The following is a 19,127-nucleotide window of genomic DNA, read 5'->3' as shown; positions in this document are numbered from 1 at the left end:
TGTATAGACTCGGTGTGGCAAAAACAAGCCTATGCAAATATTGCCAAGAAGAAGAAACATGAATATGTCCTCTGTTAGTGCAAAGGCATGTATAGGCTGATATTTCTAATCCTGGGAGAGGAAATGCCAGGGCCTGAAGGATACACAAGGGAGCCCTGGGGTTTCTGTAAAAAGCTTTGGGGTCTGTAAAAAGCCTTAAGCTTAATGAGGAGCTCTAGATTAAAAAATGGAGATGCACAATAGACCAATACTGGTCACGGTGGACAGGTCTTAAAGAGGCCAGCTCCTACATAATTTAATTCAACCTAATAAAGAGAAAGATTGCTCGATGAGTCCCACGTATTGAAGGATGAAATTCCTTTGGCTCTATATAGAGAGCGTGTAGGAATGCCTGTTGATATGGGAATTGTGATTGAGCATGGCAGCAGTACCTGGGACCCCATGTTTGATGTTAATAGGTCAGTTTTATTGAATATACTATTGATAGTTTTTTTGTACCTAGCATGTGGTGGGAGTATTGGCGTGAATGTGCAGTGAAAGATGGCTGATGTAGAATGTTGAGTGTCTCTTTGACCTCAATTAGGTTAATTAGATAAGAGATGTAAAGGGTGATGGAGGACAGTCACACGGACAGTAGCAGACATCACATGACAGTCAACCAGGCAACTTAGTTGAAACACTGCCTTATCTGAAAGAGACCAAAAGGTGTAAGAAATAATCATCGAGATTTTAAATTAGATATCTTCGGCTCTAGAAAACATACAATACTGGTCAGCCGTATTCCTTCCTCATATTACTATCTTATCCTGAAGTCCTTCCTATCTGGTTTAAAGAAAGAATCGGCACAGATTCATCACCCATTACACCAATCAAAATGGGCATTCCACAAGAAAGTATCCTAGGCCCAATCCTCTACACCATCCATACTGCAAACAACGATACATCCAAACACACAACTCTCAACCTACACGGACGACACTGCAATCTTATCAACACTCCAATCCTATTCTATCCACAGAAGCAATCCAACACCTGAACCTCATTATCGACTGATGGAACAGGTGGCGGATCAGGTTGAACGAGCAAAAAGCCAACAAGTTACGTTTATGCTCGTCAAACCTGCCCATCAGTGCACATTAACAACACAATAATACCACCATCGAATCAGGTTGTCCATAGCATTTTAAATATTTATTCCATGTAGATAGCAGACTTGGAAGATTAAAATGACAAGAACTTAACAAAAAATTTGAACTACTCAGACACCTACTGAAACCAAAATCAACACTTAGCATACATAACAAACTAACTGCTTACAACCTGCTGCAGCTGAAATCAACACTAAGCAAACATGTGCTTACAAAACACTCATCACTCCCATCTGTACTTAAGAATCGAATTGTGGGGCTTGGACAAATCATCTAACCTCCAAAGAATTCAATCCTTTCCATCTAATGTTTTCCGCCGTATCCTCAAAAACGATCCATAAAAATCTTAAAATCCCGTTCGTGAAAGATCTTGTCAGAACATGCTTCCTTGATTTTCACTCTAAACTATCCCTCCACCCTAACCCACTATATCCCAAACTCTTTCTTCAACATACCACCTTTACAATCCTCCATGCCGTTCGAAACGATGATGGCCTCATCACCTTTTGATAAGTCTTTTATCTTAACCAATCCAATTAAATAAAAGAGAATCCCAGCCCTTGCTGATTTCTCTCCCCACTGCCTCCTGGTCTGAAAAGTCTGTCAGATTTGTACATAACTACACAATGTACATTTTGTACAGATAGCAATAAAAAAAAAAAACTTTTAAAAAAAACTTGTAAAATTAAATCATGGGATCAAGAATGAAGGACCACACAATATTGACCTTATACCTTTTTTTTTTTTTTTTTTTGAAAATAAATATGAAAGACTTTTTATCAAGTTTATATTTATTTTATTTGTATAATAAAGAAGCCTCCAAAAAGTTGAATCCAAACAAGTTTCCTGAAAATTAATAAAATTGCATATTCATTAGGAGGTTTGCAAAATAAAGAAACGTATAAATATATTTTTATAAAAATTTATAATCTACTTTTACATACGAATAAACACAAAATTCAATTTACATAAATATAATTAAATGTATATTTTTAAATGTAAGATTTATACATAAATGAAATTTCATCACCAATATTATTTTAAAAGAGATTATACACTTACATATACAAATGTGTGAATCTTTATTGTGTATGTGAGTGAGTGTGTGTCTGAGTATATATATTAATACAATATATACATTCAATTAAAACAAAAAAGGAAAAATAATGAAACAAATTTGAAATTTTCAGATAACCAACCGACCGCAATAAAATACATTATTCAAAATAAGAACAGTTTTGTAGTTACATTACAATTTTAGTCACTGTTGTCTTTTCTGTCGGATTTCTTTGACTTTTTTTTCTTGTGGCTCCTATGTCCGGGGCTTCTGCTTCGGCTTTTGTGCTTCCTTCTTCTCTCTCTGTCGACGCTTCGACTTCGGGAGCGATGACGATGCCTGGAAAATTTAATAATAAATTCTTAGATTTTTTTAAATTAAAAGATTAAAATTAAAAGTTTATTTTTAAACCCGCCTTTCTTTATGCCTCTCCCTTTCCCTTTCCCTGTCTTTGAAGCTTTTGTCCATCGGCTCCTGTTTGATCGACATGCCACCAGGTAGATCGTCTTTATTCAGAGGATTCTGAAATTCGAAAAAAGTGTTAAGAAATTTCGATTCAAAATTAGCCCCTCGTCAGCCTTACCCAACTGAAACTAAATACAAAGAATAAATATTTAAAAAAAAGTACCATCACTAAGATTACTAACATGCATATATTTGTCAGGCTTGGATCTTTTGGAATGATCAGGGATTAAAGAGGAATTACGGGACTTTTTCTCACGATGCCTTGAGCTCCTTACCTATAATCGAATATTAATCAAAGAAAAAAATTATAATTAAATATCATGGAACCAATAAATAAAAAATCGATATGAGGTGAGTGCAAAACCCTAAGAAAAGTGCAAATGTATTTATTTTTGTTATTTACAAGCTGGCAATCAATCCACTGCTAGTCGAGTCATGCATATCCAATTCGAAAAAAAATTACCTGGCTGTTCCATTGCATGTCTTGAGCTGGCTCGTATGATTGATAATAATGATCGACATCTTGGTAGAAGTCTTGGTTGTACCCTCCATGTGGTGGATAACTAAAATTTAAAAAAAAAATGCTTAGTTAAAATATCGTTAATTGTTTTAACTAAACAAATTTTTAAAAATGCGTGGATCAAGTCCAAGAAATCTAGGCCTTAATACGATTGTTAAAAATGGTACTCTCGTAAATTTAATACAAAAATGATTTTCGTATGGTTTAAGATAAATTTATTTTCTATGTAACAAATGTAACACCTCCTTGCTACTTAAAATATACACGGCACCACAAAAGAAAAGAAAAAAAAAAACTGAAATTTTTATTTATTTATTTATTTGACAATGTTCTGACCATATTTTTTGTTTTACTACCTTAAAAAAATTATTTTTTGTTTTTGTCGCTGAAAGTGAGGCAAAACCATTTAATTCATAATTTGATTTAAAATCTCCACAATGTAAATCATCAAGGTAATTTAATCCTATAAAAATGCCTTTATTCACAGTTGTGTTGGTGGCACAAAACAAAACGATTCAAAAATCATCAGCGAGCAAGTTGCCCATGCCGTTGCAGTAGTTGAGGATGGAAGAAATCAGCGTTATGCTACAAGTATTTAAAAATTTGCCTAAAACGTCAGTTATCAGGCATCCAGTGGTACCAGGAGATAGCAAGGTGTACTCGGAGATCAGAATCAGGATGCCCAGGAGAAAAGGGACCAGATGATGACCACTTTATCAGACGACATACTCTGAAATATTGTTTTTACACTGCTTCTGAAACGTCTCAAAGATTTTGAACAGTGCGGGATGTGTCGTTAGCGCTGAAAAACTAAGGAGACTCTACATCCCATAAGGCCAGCAACCAGTAGAGACTGACGTCACTTAGAGTTTGCAAAGGGAACTGACATTGGACGGAAATAGTAATGAAGGAATGTTATGTTTTCAGATGAGTCCCAGTTTTCTTTTTTTTTACCAGATGGACATCTTCGAGTTTATCGAGCAACTCTAAAGCTCTACAGCCAATGCTACACTACCGGAAGTAGGTCATTCTGAGGTGGTTCTGCTATGGTGTGTAGTTGGTATTCCTGATTTGAAGCACATCGAGTACTTTTGGAATGAGCTCAGGTGTTGGGTAAAACGAAAAATAACCCTCCTACAGTCTTAGCTGAGCTGAAAGCTACATTAGTTGAGATTTGGGATGTAAATCCTTATGAAGTCGTTAAAAGCTTAATTATGAGCATGCTGAGAAGTTTAGAGTGTGTAATAAGAGCAACACCCTACTAAAGATAGTTAAGCTTGTTTTATATTGTTTTATGTTCACAAAAGAGATATCTTTTTTTAATTAATTTTTTTATTTTTGAGATATTTTTATTTTCCCACTAACCAAATATTTTAGTGAATACCTAAATTATAAAAAAATATCAACATGTCAAAGTGTACCACTCATTTTTTGTGGAGCAGTGTATTACGCCCTCATACAATTGCAAATTCAATATGCTGTGGTATGCTGGGGGAGTGCACATAAAACTGCAAAAAAAACCACAACCAAATAGAAAAAATTATTCATGCAATGTTTTTTAAATACAAATACAAAAAAACTCTCTTTCTCGAACACCACATTTTACCTGTATCATAATTTTACCTTTTCCAAACTGTGAGGTTGTTTTTTTAATAGATGGAAATTATATCGACAAATATAAAAAATTTAAATGTGATACGAGATGTTATATAAATAGCGTGTTGCCCCAACCAAAATTAACAGTTATGCTTATTTTTCCTTCTTGAAGGTGGGATAATAGGTCATCTCAAAAAAACCACAATCAGTTTTTATCCACAACGTTTCGGATTTATTTTAACCCTTCCTCAGGTGAGTTAACGCAATGGTTAAAACAGTGGTCATCAGTCATTAATATTTTATAACAGTTTATTTTAAAAAAGAGCCAGTGTGGTACATATTTAAGTCTTTCAGACTCTGAACAAATGTTTTAACCATCCATCCACCCAACTAGCTAGTCAGGTTCAAAATATTAAAACATTAAACGGCACAATTACACAGAAGACAAACACTTTGAGTGAGTAAAAATACTTTGATTGAATATAAAAAATATATTTTGCATTGTATAAATTCACTTTTCCACATCCTAAATGTATTTGTTAAATGTAAACAATGTTTGTAAATCCCAGGCCCTGAAGATGATCTCAATAAAGATTGAAACGTTGGCATGATAAAGAAAATGTTTTTCTGAAATCTACATCACACCAGACAGCATCTCACGATTTCTGAATAATTATTAAAACATTTGTTCGGAGTCTGAAAGACTTAAATATGTACCACACTGGCTCTTTTTTAAAATAAACTGTTATAAAATATTAATGATTGACGACCACTGTTTTAACCATTGCGTTAACTCACCTGAGGAAGGATTAAAAGAAATTCGAAAAGTGAATAAAAACTGGTTGTGGTTTTTTTTTGAGATGACCTATTATCCCACCTTCAAGAAAGAAAAATCATAAGTTAAACTGTTGAGGTCGAAATATAAGAAAACATTGTTAACAGTTATGTTGAATTGTTTTCTCTATGTAGGGCATAAGTTGGTCCCTACAAGGTAAAGAAACTACAAAACATTTTCTGAAAAAGTCATGTTGGCTATTTGAGTATGTGGCTGAAAACCAAACGAAAAATAAGTACCTACTATTTAAAAAGGAAAATCTTACTTTTTCATGTTTGTTTAATCTATTATTGCCAGTTTTAACTGTTATTACTTTTTTTTTTTTTCTCGCCATGTTTAGTAATGTTATGTTCCCCATGTTCTAGTTTTCCCTCAGCCCTTCTTTTTGTCCCATTGTATTGCTGACGACCCTTAAACAGAATCTACCTCAAGGGTGCCTGTAGTTTTGTTATACAAATGTATATAGTTTTCTTCTGAACTAGGAAATTTGTACCAATTGTATTTTTTTCTTTACTACGTACAAGGCGTTGTTTAAAAAAATAAATAAAAAATAAAATACATACTTGGGCACTACCGGAGCCATCGGGGGTTGTGTCGCTTCAAAGCCAGGCGGAGGAACAGACATGTCGAATCCCTTCCTGCCATAATCTCTTCTATCAGCAGTCATAACCTGTATAATTAGACAGAATTAAACAATAATCTCGAAAATGATGAGATTTTATCAATGTATCAATGTAATGGATGCAAACGGATCTAGCCATACCTAATTAAGCATTAATTATGTACAAAATATTGTGGTTTTTTTAATTTGAATAAATTTAACCCTCAAAGTTGCAAAAAATTATAACGGTTCCTACAAGGTTATTACTACTATTAGCTGTGAAAATAAATGGCTGACAGGGTCAGGAAAGCTGTTATAAGCTAGGATAACTTTAATAATGACAACCTAACCACAGTACATAATGTCATCCTCCAACCACTCACTTTCCTCTTTTATGGAAATATTCCATCATTATTATCATGACAAATTTCCAACCACATCTGTTACAGACCATCAGCCTTCTTCCTTCAACTCTCCTTTTAAAATGCTTAAAAACCCATCCTAGGTACTCATAAAATCATTAATTCTTACCTATTCGGCCATCCTCATTATTCCACGATACAAGGTTTCACAGTTGTCGCACTATCTGCTCAATAAAAATTATTGCTTGGGTGTATTCATGGATGTAGCACAGACTTATGATGGGGTCTGGCAACTGGGCATGTTTAAACTTAAACCCTTCCTACCGACTGAAATCCTATCTAACCAACCTCTGCTTCAGAGTGAGGTGTGGCAATCCTCAGAATTCAGACAGAAGTAAGCCGGCGTCCCACAAGGAAGCATCTTTGGTCCCATACTTTATATCATTTATACTGCTGACCTATACACCCTAATACCATCCTAAACCATCTACACGGAAAATAGTGCTATTTTGTCCTCTACTCAGTGTACATTCACAAAAAACTGTCTTGCCCTCCATTGTACTCCAAAAACAAAGAGATACCAATATATTCAAGTCAAATAATTAGTACTATACTTAGACAGCAAACTGACGTGTAATCCCCACATAAGACTTAAGAGACAAAAAATGAACAGAAGTCTTGGACAACTACGAAGACTTCAGGACCGAAACAATAACCTAACCTTTACTGCGACCACTTTGAACACAGAGTGGGGTTTTGTCAAGCCATCCAATATCCACTGCATCGAACCTTTCCAATAGAAAGTCCTCAGACATCACAAACTTCACTACCCACAATGACTTCAACATTCCTTTTATCAATTGATCCTGATTACAAGTTTCTCATCAGCCTCTCGATCCATCCTAACCCTACTGGTTGAACCTTCACTTCATCCCAACCCGAGAAGCCGCCACGTCAACTTAATCGACAATGGTCTCGAGTCCTCCTTGACCCTTAATACCTCACACTCACTGCCAGCCTGTTTTTTCGTGGCATGTGTCCTCCATGTGCACAACTAGCATTAGTGTTAGTTATCAACAGCCAAATGATGCCCTTCACAATCAAGAACTTTATGCTCTTCCGATTCAAGGACTTTGAACGTTCTTGGCTTTGATTTTCCATCTCGTCATCCTCAGCTTATCTTTTCCCACTCTCAACATCAAAATCCACACCTTTTTTTTTAGGAGGGAAAGAAAATTCTCTCCCTTGCTTTAGAACCCGAGATACCACGGTATGAAACTAAATAAAATAAGACTTACTAAGCTAAGCAGTCTAATTAAGCAACTGTCATAAAAACAAACATTTATAGTTTTTAACATTAAAAAATGTTATATCAAGAAGTAAGTTAATTTTAACACAGAAAAAATTATTTTGGCAATTAAAATTGAAGGATGAGCCGAGAAATAAATAAGATTGTTGCCCAAAAGTAACTGAAAAGTAAATAGCAGAAAAAAATTATGGTTCGCTTGTTGTAGCAAAGTTGTGCTGAAAACCAATGTGTAGTTAGATTCAGACACTCAAACCAGCCAAATTTTAAATTAGAAGTGTGTTCACAAAAGTGTGTTATTTAGCGATTGCTCAATAGTTTGTTGAAGTAGTGAGTATATTTTAGAAAAACATCAACAACAAAAAAATTAAAAAATGTTTTTTTTTAATACTTCATACCTGACCGCTCCTCACTACTTCAACAAGTTACAATAAATAAATAAAATACACCTTGTATGGAATATGACACATTGCCGAGGTTAAGGGTTAAATACAAATTTATCTAATATGGATTCAAAACTTTTTAAATTGAAGATAAACGTTATTTCATGCTCATTAATTCCATGCTAAACCCCAGGATAAAGACAAAACTCACTGTAGAATATTAAAAATATAAATATTCATATGTACAATTCATTGATAAACCTTGGTTTGTACAGTTCGTAAAGTAAGTATAACAATCCATGCTATTTTAAAGTTTTAACTATGAGCCAGACCTTCTACTAATATTCAATGAATCAACTTATTAATTAAGAGGAAAATTATATAATAATGAAATATGCATCAAAAAGCTTTCAATGTAGCAATATTTGTCTACTTTTTTTGCAATATATATTATAAAATATGTTGAGATGTCCTCAAGTTATCAATAGAATACGATGCTTGATATTTGTGTTAACATTTTAATAAATTTATCAAATTATAAATACATTTTTAGAGGTTGTAATGCTATAGTAAATTGTACAAAAATTGAAAGCCCACTTTACTCTGTATTTTTCATTTTATAAACTGCCTTAAGAAACTTTTGAATGTTTTGGTGATACAAGTTCGAAAATTATTAGAGACATGTCCTTGCATTCTTGTCAATGGGCCATAGGAGCTGAGGGAAAGAATATTTCAGGTAATTTAAGTAATTTTTCCTGCCCTTGCTTTTCATGTATATCAAGGTTATTAGCAATCAGTCGATTTGATTTTTTTATTCATAGGATAAGAAAATTATAAGCAGGATCGTATTACATATGAAGAAATATATAAAAAGTTACAAAAACCAAAAGACATGACCAGTAGTTAAGTAGGTCAAAACACTAAATTTTTCAAGAAAAAAATTCGGATTCAAATTAAGCACCATTTAACCCCCAAATAGGAATTTTCTTTTTTTTCCATTGATGTCCCGTGGTGCACTTAAAAATGCTTAACTCCTCTGTTTTTTATCTAAATTGTATGTTTATACAACTGTTTGAAAGGAGAATATTTCTCCTTTCAGGCAGTCTGTGTTTACGTATTATGTCATTATAAGTGTAAAAAATACAGATGAAATCAACAAACACACCTTAAACCTTTTATATTATATCCCTCGTTCTAATTTATTTTGAATTTTCAGTGGAGTTGTTCTAAAGTTATTATCATTTTTGTGATTATTTATTTTAAAAAAGGAGACTAAATAAAATATTGAGGAAAACAATTTTTTGTTTTAATTTTCCTAAAAATTTGTATTCAGGGGTATTTAGGGATGAAAAAAACAATATCAATTTTGTTTCTTATTATAAAAAAAGTAATAAATAATAAATAACCTACAATAACGTAATGTGACTTTGGTCATGAATTATGTCTTTCAATATTTACGATACCCATGCTACGGCTAGCTGCCAATTACGAGTTTGACGTGATCGAACAAAGTAAAGTATGTTAAATTTATTTTTATGGCAAGAAATGATGTTAATATTTGTTTTTTGTACCCCGATAACCTAACAGTACAATTTTTTCATCCCCCTTCTAATTTTTTTCAAAAATCATTAAAAAAAACGGTGATAACTTTGAAACTATTCAACTGACCCCAAGGGAAACTTTATGGGGGTTTAGAACCCTATAAACTACATGTAATAGCACAAACATCGCTTCTGTAAATAAATTAGAACAAGAGATATAAAATAAAAGGTTTGAGGTGTTTTTGTCGGTTTCATCTATATTTTTCTCATTTATAATGATATAAAATCTAAACATTGTTCAATGTAGAATAATCAAGGTTTCCAACAGTTATTGTACAGTTGGATAAAATCTACTGGAGTTATACATTTTAAAGTGGAACAAGACATCGGAGGGAAAAAATTGCCCTGCTAATCCAGCCTAATTGCTATTTTTTTGTGTGCCATAAAAAGTTGTATTTAAGGGCTTTATAGAGTACTTAAAACACACCTGAAACACTTTTATTAGAAATGTCATTTTCTTTTTGCAACTTTACATACATCTAATCTCATTTAATACAATTCTGCATACTATTTTCTTATAGATAACAAAGAAAAAAGTTGAATGGTATTCAAAGGGAAAAACTTATTTTTTGAAAAGTTATGTAAATACACCCATCCCCCCTCTCACCAGCCAACTAGCTACCAGGGCTATTACCACTATCTCACATTTTTCCCCTGCAGTAAGCGTAGCATCTTTCTGATGAAACTTCTGGGACTTGATTTCTACTCATAATAATTACCCCTTCACACATGGTAAAAAGGCTCTATAACTAATATATACCTAAACCTTGATACTTAGCCTAACATATTTTCGTGGGTTTCAGGTAATTGATATTCTGCTGAAGGCCTGCCCTCATTCACACTAATAAATACAGTCATTTTGATTATAAGTTTTCATGCCATATTACAACTAAAAATTGGGGAGCCACAGGGGTATTAATATTTTGCCTGTGCCCCCATTCCAGCCTAAAAACACCTAACCCAATTTAGTGGGCCAAATCATAGGAAAATCCTAACCTAGTTTGGTGGGTCTGTGGGGTACTCTATATTCTGCCACAACTCACACTTACTCAACACTCACGCTAATAAATACATCATCAGCATCATACATTTTCAGGTAGGAAAAAACATTACATGTGGTCATATTTGTTTGCATCAGGGATTCAATCAACTTTTTGCTGCAGACACTGCTGTTTTAATTTTTGCTATGAGACTAGAAGAAAGGCCACAGTTGCGTGCCAATTGTTTGCAATGGATCAGTATATGTTTAACGGTTGCTTGTATGCTGCACAGGGGACATCTCCATGGGCTTTTATTAATAAGGAATTGACCATACATCAGTCTGGTGTGGCCTATTCACAGTCGAGTCAACACTATTCTCTGTTTTTTATCCATTCTCTCCATGGCCCACTGTTTGATTGTTTCACTTCTTTTAATTTGTCGATCATCATGTCTATTTATTTTTCAATCTAGTATTGCAAACAAAAGTTTTGTTAATATTAGTGACCCCATGTTGTTAGCTCCCTTTGTCAGTCTCCTTGGCCATTCCTAATGTTAGAACGGAATCATTCACAGTAATCAGGAAGTATGACAAGGATTTTTTTTATTTTTAAAAAATAAAAACCATATGTCCCACATTCTCTATGTCTGGTAAAGAAGATGCATATAATTTTGTTGTGCAATGTCCTATTCTCTTGGAAAAATAAGAGAAAGAGAGAGAGAAAAATTAATATAAAATGAAATACCATGCAAAAGTTGTAACATTATTATTATTTTTTTGTTTTTCTGTGCATAGATATTTTACAAGGACTAATAAATTATATAACAGCATATATATCATTAATCTAAATGATTAATTTTGATTAATTTGTACATTATGTATCCTCTAATAGTATCAAACTGATAGACGTGCAAACTTGCTATAAAAGTTTTTAAATACTAAATATACTTTATTATTTTTATTATTACTTAATATGTTTGTTTTTGTTTTTTACTTTTTGTAAATGATGTCATCTACCACCAGCGTTTACCACCATTTAAAAAAAGTGAATCTACATACTCACCCAACCTTCAACATTTCTAAAAATCATTTCTTGCGATCGTACGTCAACAGTTTTCCAATGAAATATAAGCAAAAGTATCTACATCGACTATTATTGTACTATTATTCAGCAAGGGCTTTTCTATCAAGTTTTCAGTCGATTTTCGATAATGAAGGGAAAGAAAATTAAAGCCAAACAGAAATGAAATTGCAAGTACTTGTAAGATATTTGTCGGCGGCCTAACAAAATCCCTCCCAGCAGGGGCAGGCAACTAAACAAAAAATCTTATGTCAAGAAATTTCAATTAACAAAATTTTAATTATGGAATATCATAGCAGCTGGATTGTGGTAATCCTGTTCGTATCCATTTATAACTGATCTAAGATAGTAACATATTATTAGATTTTTTAAAATTCCTCTTGAGATATATGGTTGATATCAGAGATGATTCTGATCATTTTGTTCTGCCTCTCATTCCTGTTTTGATCTGTAGTGTTAGGCTTCTCACCTACGATGGGTTTACATGTTGTTTTTACGTCATGGAGAGTGATTTTCAACTTATCTGTATTTGTGATGGCTTTGATTACATTCCAAGTAATTTTAATTGTTTTATTTTTCAGCTTATGCAAATGTGAGATATGGTCGAAAATTCGACAGGGCATAATTGCATTTTATAAAAATAGATGTATCAATGAAACGTGTCTGACAGACCAACACATAGCGGACAGGCAGACCGCGATTATCGGCAATGACCAAATTACAAAACATAGGTTTTATGTTCAATATATTTAACACATTCAATGCAAGTGACTACAGAGGAAGTCAAGCCCCTCTCTCTGAGACTTCAAAACGTTTTTCCACATTATTTTACCTCCGTTTTCATGTAATTGAAGAAAGCCAGGATGACCCAGGTAAATATTGTTTTACAAAATTCATCAACTGCGTCACAGTTATTTTTAAATTTTGATTTGTATTTTTATTTTACTACAATGTGCAATAATAATATTTTTTTCAGAATCACTACAGCTGGGACCATTTGGACATTTTCTGGATGGGTTGCAACAAGCCGGGGATGTATGCATGCAACATATGCATTAAACATGTTTTTTTGTTTTAATTTCATGAAAACAAAAATTTTATATCATGCAAGTAATAAAAAAATATTCATTATTTTGGTTTTTATTTTTTTTAATTTAATTTTATTTTAGTTATATTCTTTTTTAACTTTTTTATTTGAAACAATTCAAATGAGTGAAAAAATAGTAAATATACAATTTTATTATAGTAAATATGGTGTTGCTGTTTTTTAAATAATTTTATTCTCTTTTTAAATTAATTTTGTAAAAATTAAAAAAAAAACGGATTATAACAACTGTAAATATTAGAGGGAAAAAATTGTTCTTATTTAAAAATAAGTGTTTTTCTTCTTTTTTGTTCAGCAAATATTTTTCCTCATTAACACATTGGTGGAGAAAAAGTCGTCAAAATAAATTTTTGACATGATTTAAAAAACAAAAATTCTAAATAATTAATAAAATAAGACCAAAGATATTGAGTTGTGGGTTTGCATACTCAGACTTTTGCCACTTATGGTTGATTCCAATGTGGAGTCACGAACTAAAACCTTACAAAAATGCACTTTTGAGTTGTAAAACATCATTTGCCAATAATTAGAATCTAGATAGAATCAACCTATCAAGTCTCATGGAAAAAAAAATCAGTAGCTGGGTGAAGGTCTCAGATTTCGGTCCCGCATTAAATGGGTTAAAAAATATTGACAACAGGAACTAGAATTACCACAATCATTAAATAGCTTATAAATGTTTAGAATCCCACCACTTCATTATTCTAAAGGACATTTAAAATTTACTTTATCTAAATGACAACTAGAATTATTTTAAATTTATAACACACCTGGATGACGTTTTCTTTCGGTGGAGAGTCTGTGGTGCGCCTTGAAGCCACTCCACCAACACCGATGACGTCGATTACACCACTCCTTCGTGGCCCAGGAGGCGGCCCTGCTTTGCGCTGAGCCGCTGACATCACGCCGGTAGTCGTGGCCGAAGCATTATTTACAACAATATTACTATTGTTTAATGACGAGTATTTTGAATTGTCATTGATGATTGTTAGAGCCTGATTGGTTCTTGAAACACCAAGTCCACCGAGACCAACCCCCGACTCATGCACCCTCATTTGTTTCTGCCTTTCACAGTACGCCCGCCATGTGTCTTCGTTAAAACCATAATTGAAATAATCTGAAACACATTATTTTTATTTTTTTCTTGAACTAATATACATCAATTGTACTTCTTACCTGTTATGTCAGCACCAGGCTTTCTCCAAGGCTTTTCCTCGAGTGCGTCAATGCTAAACTCATGAGCTGGTAGGCCATTAATTGTTCCTATGCTTTCAAATTCTTCAATAGAAAATTTTCCAGGTTGTATCTGCCAAATTTCAAATCAAATTTACAACTACAAACCAGACATAAAACATAAACTGCACTAAACAAAGCTGGTTACTTTATTCAGTTTGTCCACCCCTGATGATAATACAGCTCCTCTCTTTATATTAATATTTGAATACTGAGGTGCTGTCTTTATATCGCCGATTGTAACTCTTATATCATCTTCACTGTCATCGTCATCTTCTTCATCTTCGTCATCTTGGCCAGCGTCAATCTGACCAGCTAATTATCAAAATTAAATTACAATTAAATCAACTATAAATTTTCTAAATAAAATTAAACTTATACACAATAAACTTTAACTTTTACCAAACAGATCTATTTTTTCTAAATCAAATTGAAGTTTTGTTTAATAATAATAATTTTTTTTCTCAACCAAGTTAAATTTTATTAACTTTAACTTTCACTAAATTAAATTGAACTTTTTTTTAACAAATTGACAGTTGTCAAAACTACATTGAACTTTTACAATGAAAATTCAATTTTTTTTAACCAAGTTAATTTTATTTCAAATGAATTTGAACTTTTACCAGATAAATTAAACTCTTTTACAAACAAATGGAGCTTATGCAATTTTAACTTTTACTAAACCAAATTTAACTTTTACCAGACAGGTTGAATTGTTTTCTGAATCAAACTGAACTTTTTTTTAACAAATTCTCAGTTTTCAAAACCAAATTGAACTTTTAATGCAAATTGATTATTATTTCAAATTAATTTTTAACTGAGTTAATTTTATTTCAAATGAATTTGAACTTTATAACTTAATTGTCAGATAAATTAAACTCCTTCCCAACCAAATGGAACTTATTCAATACAACTTAAACTGTTACTAAACCAAATTGATTTTTTAAACAAAACTGAACTTTTACCAAACAGATCAATTTTTTCTAAATCAAATAACTTTTTTTTAATAAACTGACAGTTGTTAAAATCTAATTGAACTTTTTCCAGACAAATTTAACTTTTCAAAACCAAACTGAATTTTACAATGCAAATTTATTTATTTTTATTTAATTATTTTATTTGTAACAGAGTTGAATTTTATTCCAAATGAAACTGAACTTTTACCAGATAAGTTGAAACTTTTTTCAACAAATTGACAATTATCAAAATCTAATTGAGTTTTTCCAGACAAATTTAACTTTTCAACACCAAATTGAACTTTTACAATGTAAATTTAATTATTTTTTAACCAAGTTGAATTTTATTCCAAATGAAACTGAACTTTTACCAGATAAATTGAACTTTTTTCAACAAATTGACAATTGTGTGTTGATTAGTGACCGTTAATCGATATTTATTTAGAAATTGTGAGATGCGGTCTGGTGTGATGTAGGTTTCAGAAAAACATTTTCTTTTTCGTGCCAACGTTTCGATCTTTATTGAGATCATCTTCAGGGCCTGGGATTTACAAACATTGTTTACATATAACAATTACATTTGGGATGTGGAAAAGTGAATTTATACAATGCAAAATATATTTTTTTATATATTCAATCACGTTGGCACGATAAAGAAAATGTTTTTCTGAAACCTACATCACACAAGACCGCATTCATGATTTCTAAATAAATAAAAAATTGACAATTGTCAAAATCTAATTGAGTTTTTCCAGATAAATTTAACTTTTCAAAACCAAAATGAACTTTTACAATGTAAATTGAATTACTTTTTAACCAAGTTATATTTTATTCCAAATGAAATTGAACTTTTACCAGATAAATTAAACTATTTCAAAACCAAATGCAACTTATACAATATAACTTTAACTTTTACTAAATCAAACTGAACTTTTACCAAACAGATCAAATATTTTTGCAAATCAAACTGAACATTTTTAAAAACAAATTGACAGTTGTAAAAACCAAATAGAACTTGTACAATGTAAAGAGATTTTTTTTTTAACCAAGTTGAATTTTATTCCAAATGAAATTGTAATTTTACCAGTTAAATTGAACTCTTTCATAACCAAATTGAATTTATACAACATAAGTTTAACTGTTACTAAACCAAATTGATTTTTTTTTAAACCAAATTGAACTTTTACTAAACAGATCTATTTTTTCTAAATCAAATTGAACTTTTTTTAAACAAACTGAGTTTTCAAAACCAAATGGAATTTATACAATATAATTTTAACAAAGATAATGCCAACGCCTGCATGCCATCCCTCATGACGTTACAAAAGAGACTTATTTCATAGAAATAACACACACAAAAGTAATAAGAAATGAGTAAACTACAAATTTTACTTTGGTTGTTACCATTTCGATCAGGTGAGTATAGTCACTTTGTTGGTGTGTCACTCAGATTTAATCCACCAAAGATACCGACAATAATGTGCGTAAAATTTTAACCAGCGAGAATATATGTACACAGTAAAGTGATCGGTGGCATTCATTTCAAAATACTACACTTCAATATTAAGCGATTTTCTCTCATGGTTTGCAAGGTGATCACTTGTAGTTTGGCTCTGAAGAGAGCGAAAAGACAAAAAATGTATGAACGGCCAAAATAATAAGAAACGACCAAGCTAAAAATTATAATTAGGTAGTTACCAATCATTTTGATCTGCTTATCTTCCACCGAACTTAATCCATCAAAGGTATCGACAAACAAAGATAGCGCCAATGTATCCCCATCCCCCACAACCTTATAAATGAATGTTGCCTCACATAAATCACACGAACTCAACACTGAAGATGGGAAAATGCTGAAATAAATTTGACAGACCAAAAAGATCATGACCAAATTACAGGTTCATCACCCCACTATACAAACAAACTTTACGACAGAATTAATAAGCTTGTTTGTATTATTGATGGTTTTCCCATCATTTTTGCCTGAATAAACAAAAAACTAACGCCTTTTTCAGTGCATTCGCATGTTATTGTCAGATTGAGCCTGACAGACCAAGTAAAGAGGTCAGCATCAATCAGTTCAACATAAAAAACCATACATAACATACATTTGAGAATTAAACAATATAATATGAGCAGTAAAATAACCCTTTTGAAAAAATAAATACAAACCTTCTCTAGGAGAGCCACCTTCTTCAGACGGCTTCTCAATCTGATCGCTGCCCTGATCAGGCTGTTCTCCTTCTTCCAAGGGTTCCTTTTCCTGTTCTTCTCCCTGCTAAGGAAACAGATTAGTCGACAGGCAGAGATTCAAACCTTAACACCGAGAGTACCTGCGGTGTTTGCTGTCCTTCCGGCTGTTCAGTCGGGGGCGGTTCGTCGTCCTCTGCTTCTCCCTCTTCCCGTTCCGTTTCTTGTTCCTTCTCCTGTTCCGTTTCTTTTTCCTGTTTCTGCTCCTTTTCCTCTTCCTGCGGGAGCTTCGGCGGCTCCACGTCTCCGGTCGAATCGCCGTACAGCCACTGATCCTCGTTCATCGGATCGTCCGGCTCGGGCTCTGCCATCTCTGAAGTTCTGGCTTAAAACGGCTCTCTGTCTCTGGGGGCTTTGGGCTTAAAGACGCGAAGTGGACTCGATTCGACTCGAGATAGGTTTCCGTTTACCTAACCTGAAAACCGGGATGAGGCTTAGAGACGGCAGGTTCTCCTACAGGCTCTCACACAACTGGCAGACATCGGCTAAACGATTATCTTCATTTTTAAATATTACTCATCCCTAAACAAACAAAAAAAAATAAATCGAGTTCATACTTTAAATATAAATATAAAAGCACTTTTTTGATTGTTTTATAAGTAAATACAATTATACTGACCAACGGAGATGCCTCTAGAACAACTTAATACTCAGTTAAATATTATATAACTTTAACAATTGTAATAGTTCATTGAACAGAAATAAAATATTTATTGCATTGAATAACTTTTAACAATGAAAGGAAACATGATCTCTCATATTTATTATTATTTTTTTTTATTTTAACACATGTACCACATAATTACTTGAATTTTTTTCCAAACAAAATTGGACTTTTGGCAATGAATTAAAGGTTGTGGAATCAACTAGAACATACTTTTACCTGAAAAATCGATTTTTTAAATATTTTTTTTATTGAACTTATACCAGGCAAACGAGTTTTTTTAATTAAACTTTTACCGAATTTTACGATTTTTTTTTCAAAACGAACTTGTTATAACTAATTTTATTTAAATTAAATCGCACTTTTACTATAAAAATTGAACTTTTTTCAAATCAGATTGAACTTTTTACAAACAATTTTTAGGTTGCCGAATCGAATAGAACTTATAGCAGACAAATTGATATTTTCTAAAGTAAACTGAACTAAATGTTTTTAATTAAATCGAACTTTTACTATACAAATTGAACTTTTTCCAAATAAATTCAGCTTTTATCAGATATTGAATTCTTCCAAAAGAATTCAACTTTTACTGGACAAATTGATTCTCCATAAAAAACTGAACTTTTACACACAAATTAAATTTAAAAAATGAACTTTTACATGACAATTTGAATTTAAAAGAAAGATGAAGTTTTACCTGACAATTTAAATTTTAAAATAAGATAAACTTTTACTAGACAAATTGAATTATTAACAAAGAAACTTCTACCTGACAAATTGAATTTTTCAACTTTTACCTGATAAATTGAATTTTCCATAAAAAATTAAATTTTACCAGACAATTTAAATTTTGAAATAAGATGAACTTTTACTAGACAAATTGAATTTTAAAAAAGGAACTTTTACCTGACAAATTGAATTTTTCAAAACTTTTACCTTACAAATTGAATTTTCCATAAAAATTAAATTTTACCAAACAAATTGA

General features: G+C 32.2%; 1 protein-coding gene across 3 annotated transcripts; it reads right to left on the bottom strand.

Moving 5' to 3' along the window:
* Positions 1-1,927: 1,927 nt before the first annotated feature.
* LOC106664909 (pre-mRNA 3'-end-processing factor FIP1) lies at positions 1,928-18,348 on the bottom strand. Of its 3 annotated transcripts, XM_014390985.1 has the most exons (12): positions 18,098-18,348; positions 17,562-18,000; positions 17,401-17,506; positions 14,421-14,587; positions 14,216-14,345; positions 13,810-14,156; positions 6,185-6,291; positions 3,134-3,233; positions 2,853-2,945; positions 2,621-2,727; positions 2,402-2,544; positions 1,928-1,994 (listed from the first exon to the last, which is right to left on the bottom strand). In XM_014390985.1, the coding sequence occupies exons 2-11, from the start codon at positions 17,787-17,789 to the stop codon at positions 2,406-2,408; spliced, it is 1,524 nt and encodes a 507-aa protein (XP_014246471.1). In that variant the 5' UTR covers positions 17,790-18,000; positions 18,098-18,348; the 3' UTR covers positions 1,928-1,994; positions 2,402-2,405. The 3 variants fall into 3 exon arrangements, with proteins under 3 accessions (XP_014246471.1, XP_014246474.1, XP_014246475.1); XM_014390988.2 differs by lacking the exon at positions 1,928-1,994 and having other exon boundaries at positions 2,154-2,544; positions 17,401-17,503; XM_014390989.2 differs by lacking the exons at positions 1,928-1,994; positions 2,853-2,945 and having other exon boundaries at positions 2,155-2,544.
* Between the last annotated feature and the right edge of the window lie 779 nt (positions 18,349-19,127).

Source organism: Cimex lectularius, unplaced genomic scaffold (assembly GCF_000648675.2).
Source record: "Cimex lectularius strain Harlan isolate CLEC.00 unplaced genomic scaffold, Clec_2.1 scaffold208, whole genome shotgun sequence".
NCBI lineage: Eukaryota > Metazoa > Arthropoda > Insecta > Hemiptera > Cimicidae > Cimex > Cimex lectularius.
Note: the sequence above shows the minus strand (reverse complement) of the source record. Positions and strands in the feature narration are given on the sequence as shown.

Bases quoted from the DNA above. Each gene is read 5' to 3' on its own strand.
- LOC106664909 (XM_014390985.1), bottom strand. From the start codon at position 17,789: ATGGCAGAGCCCGAGCCGGACGATCCGATGAACGAGGATCAGTGGCTG. The intron at 14,588-17,400 runs GTTTGTATTTAT...TTTGATAATTAG, and splicing joins AGGTGGCTCTCCTAGAGAAG to CTGGTCAGATTGACGCTGGC. The intron at 2,946-3,133 runs GTAATTTTTTTT...ATTCGATTATAG, and splicing joins ACATGCAATGGAACAGCCAG to GTAAGGAGCTCAAGGCATCG.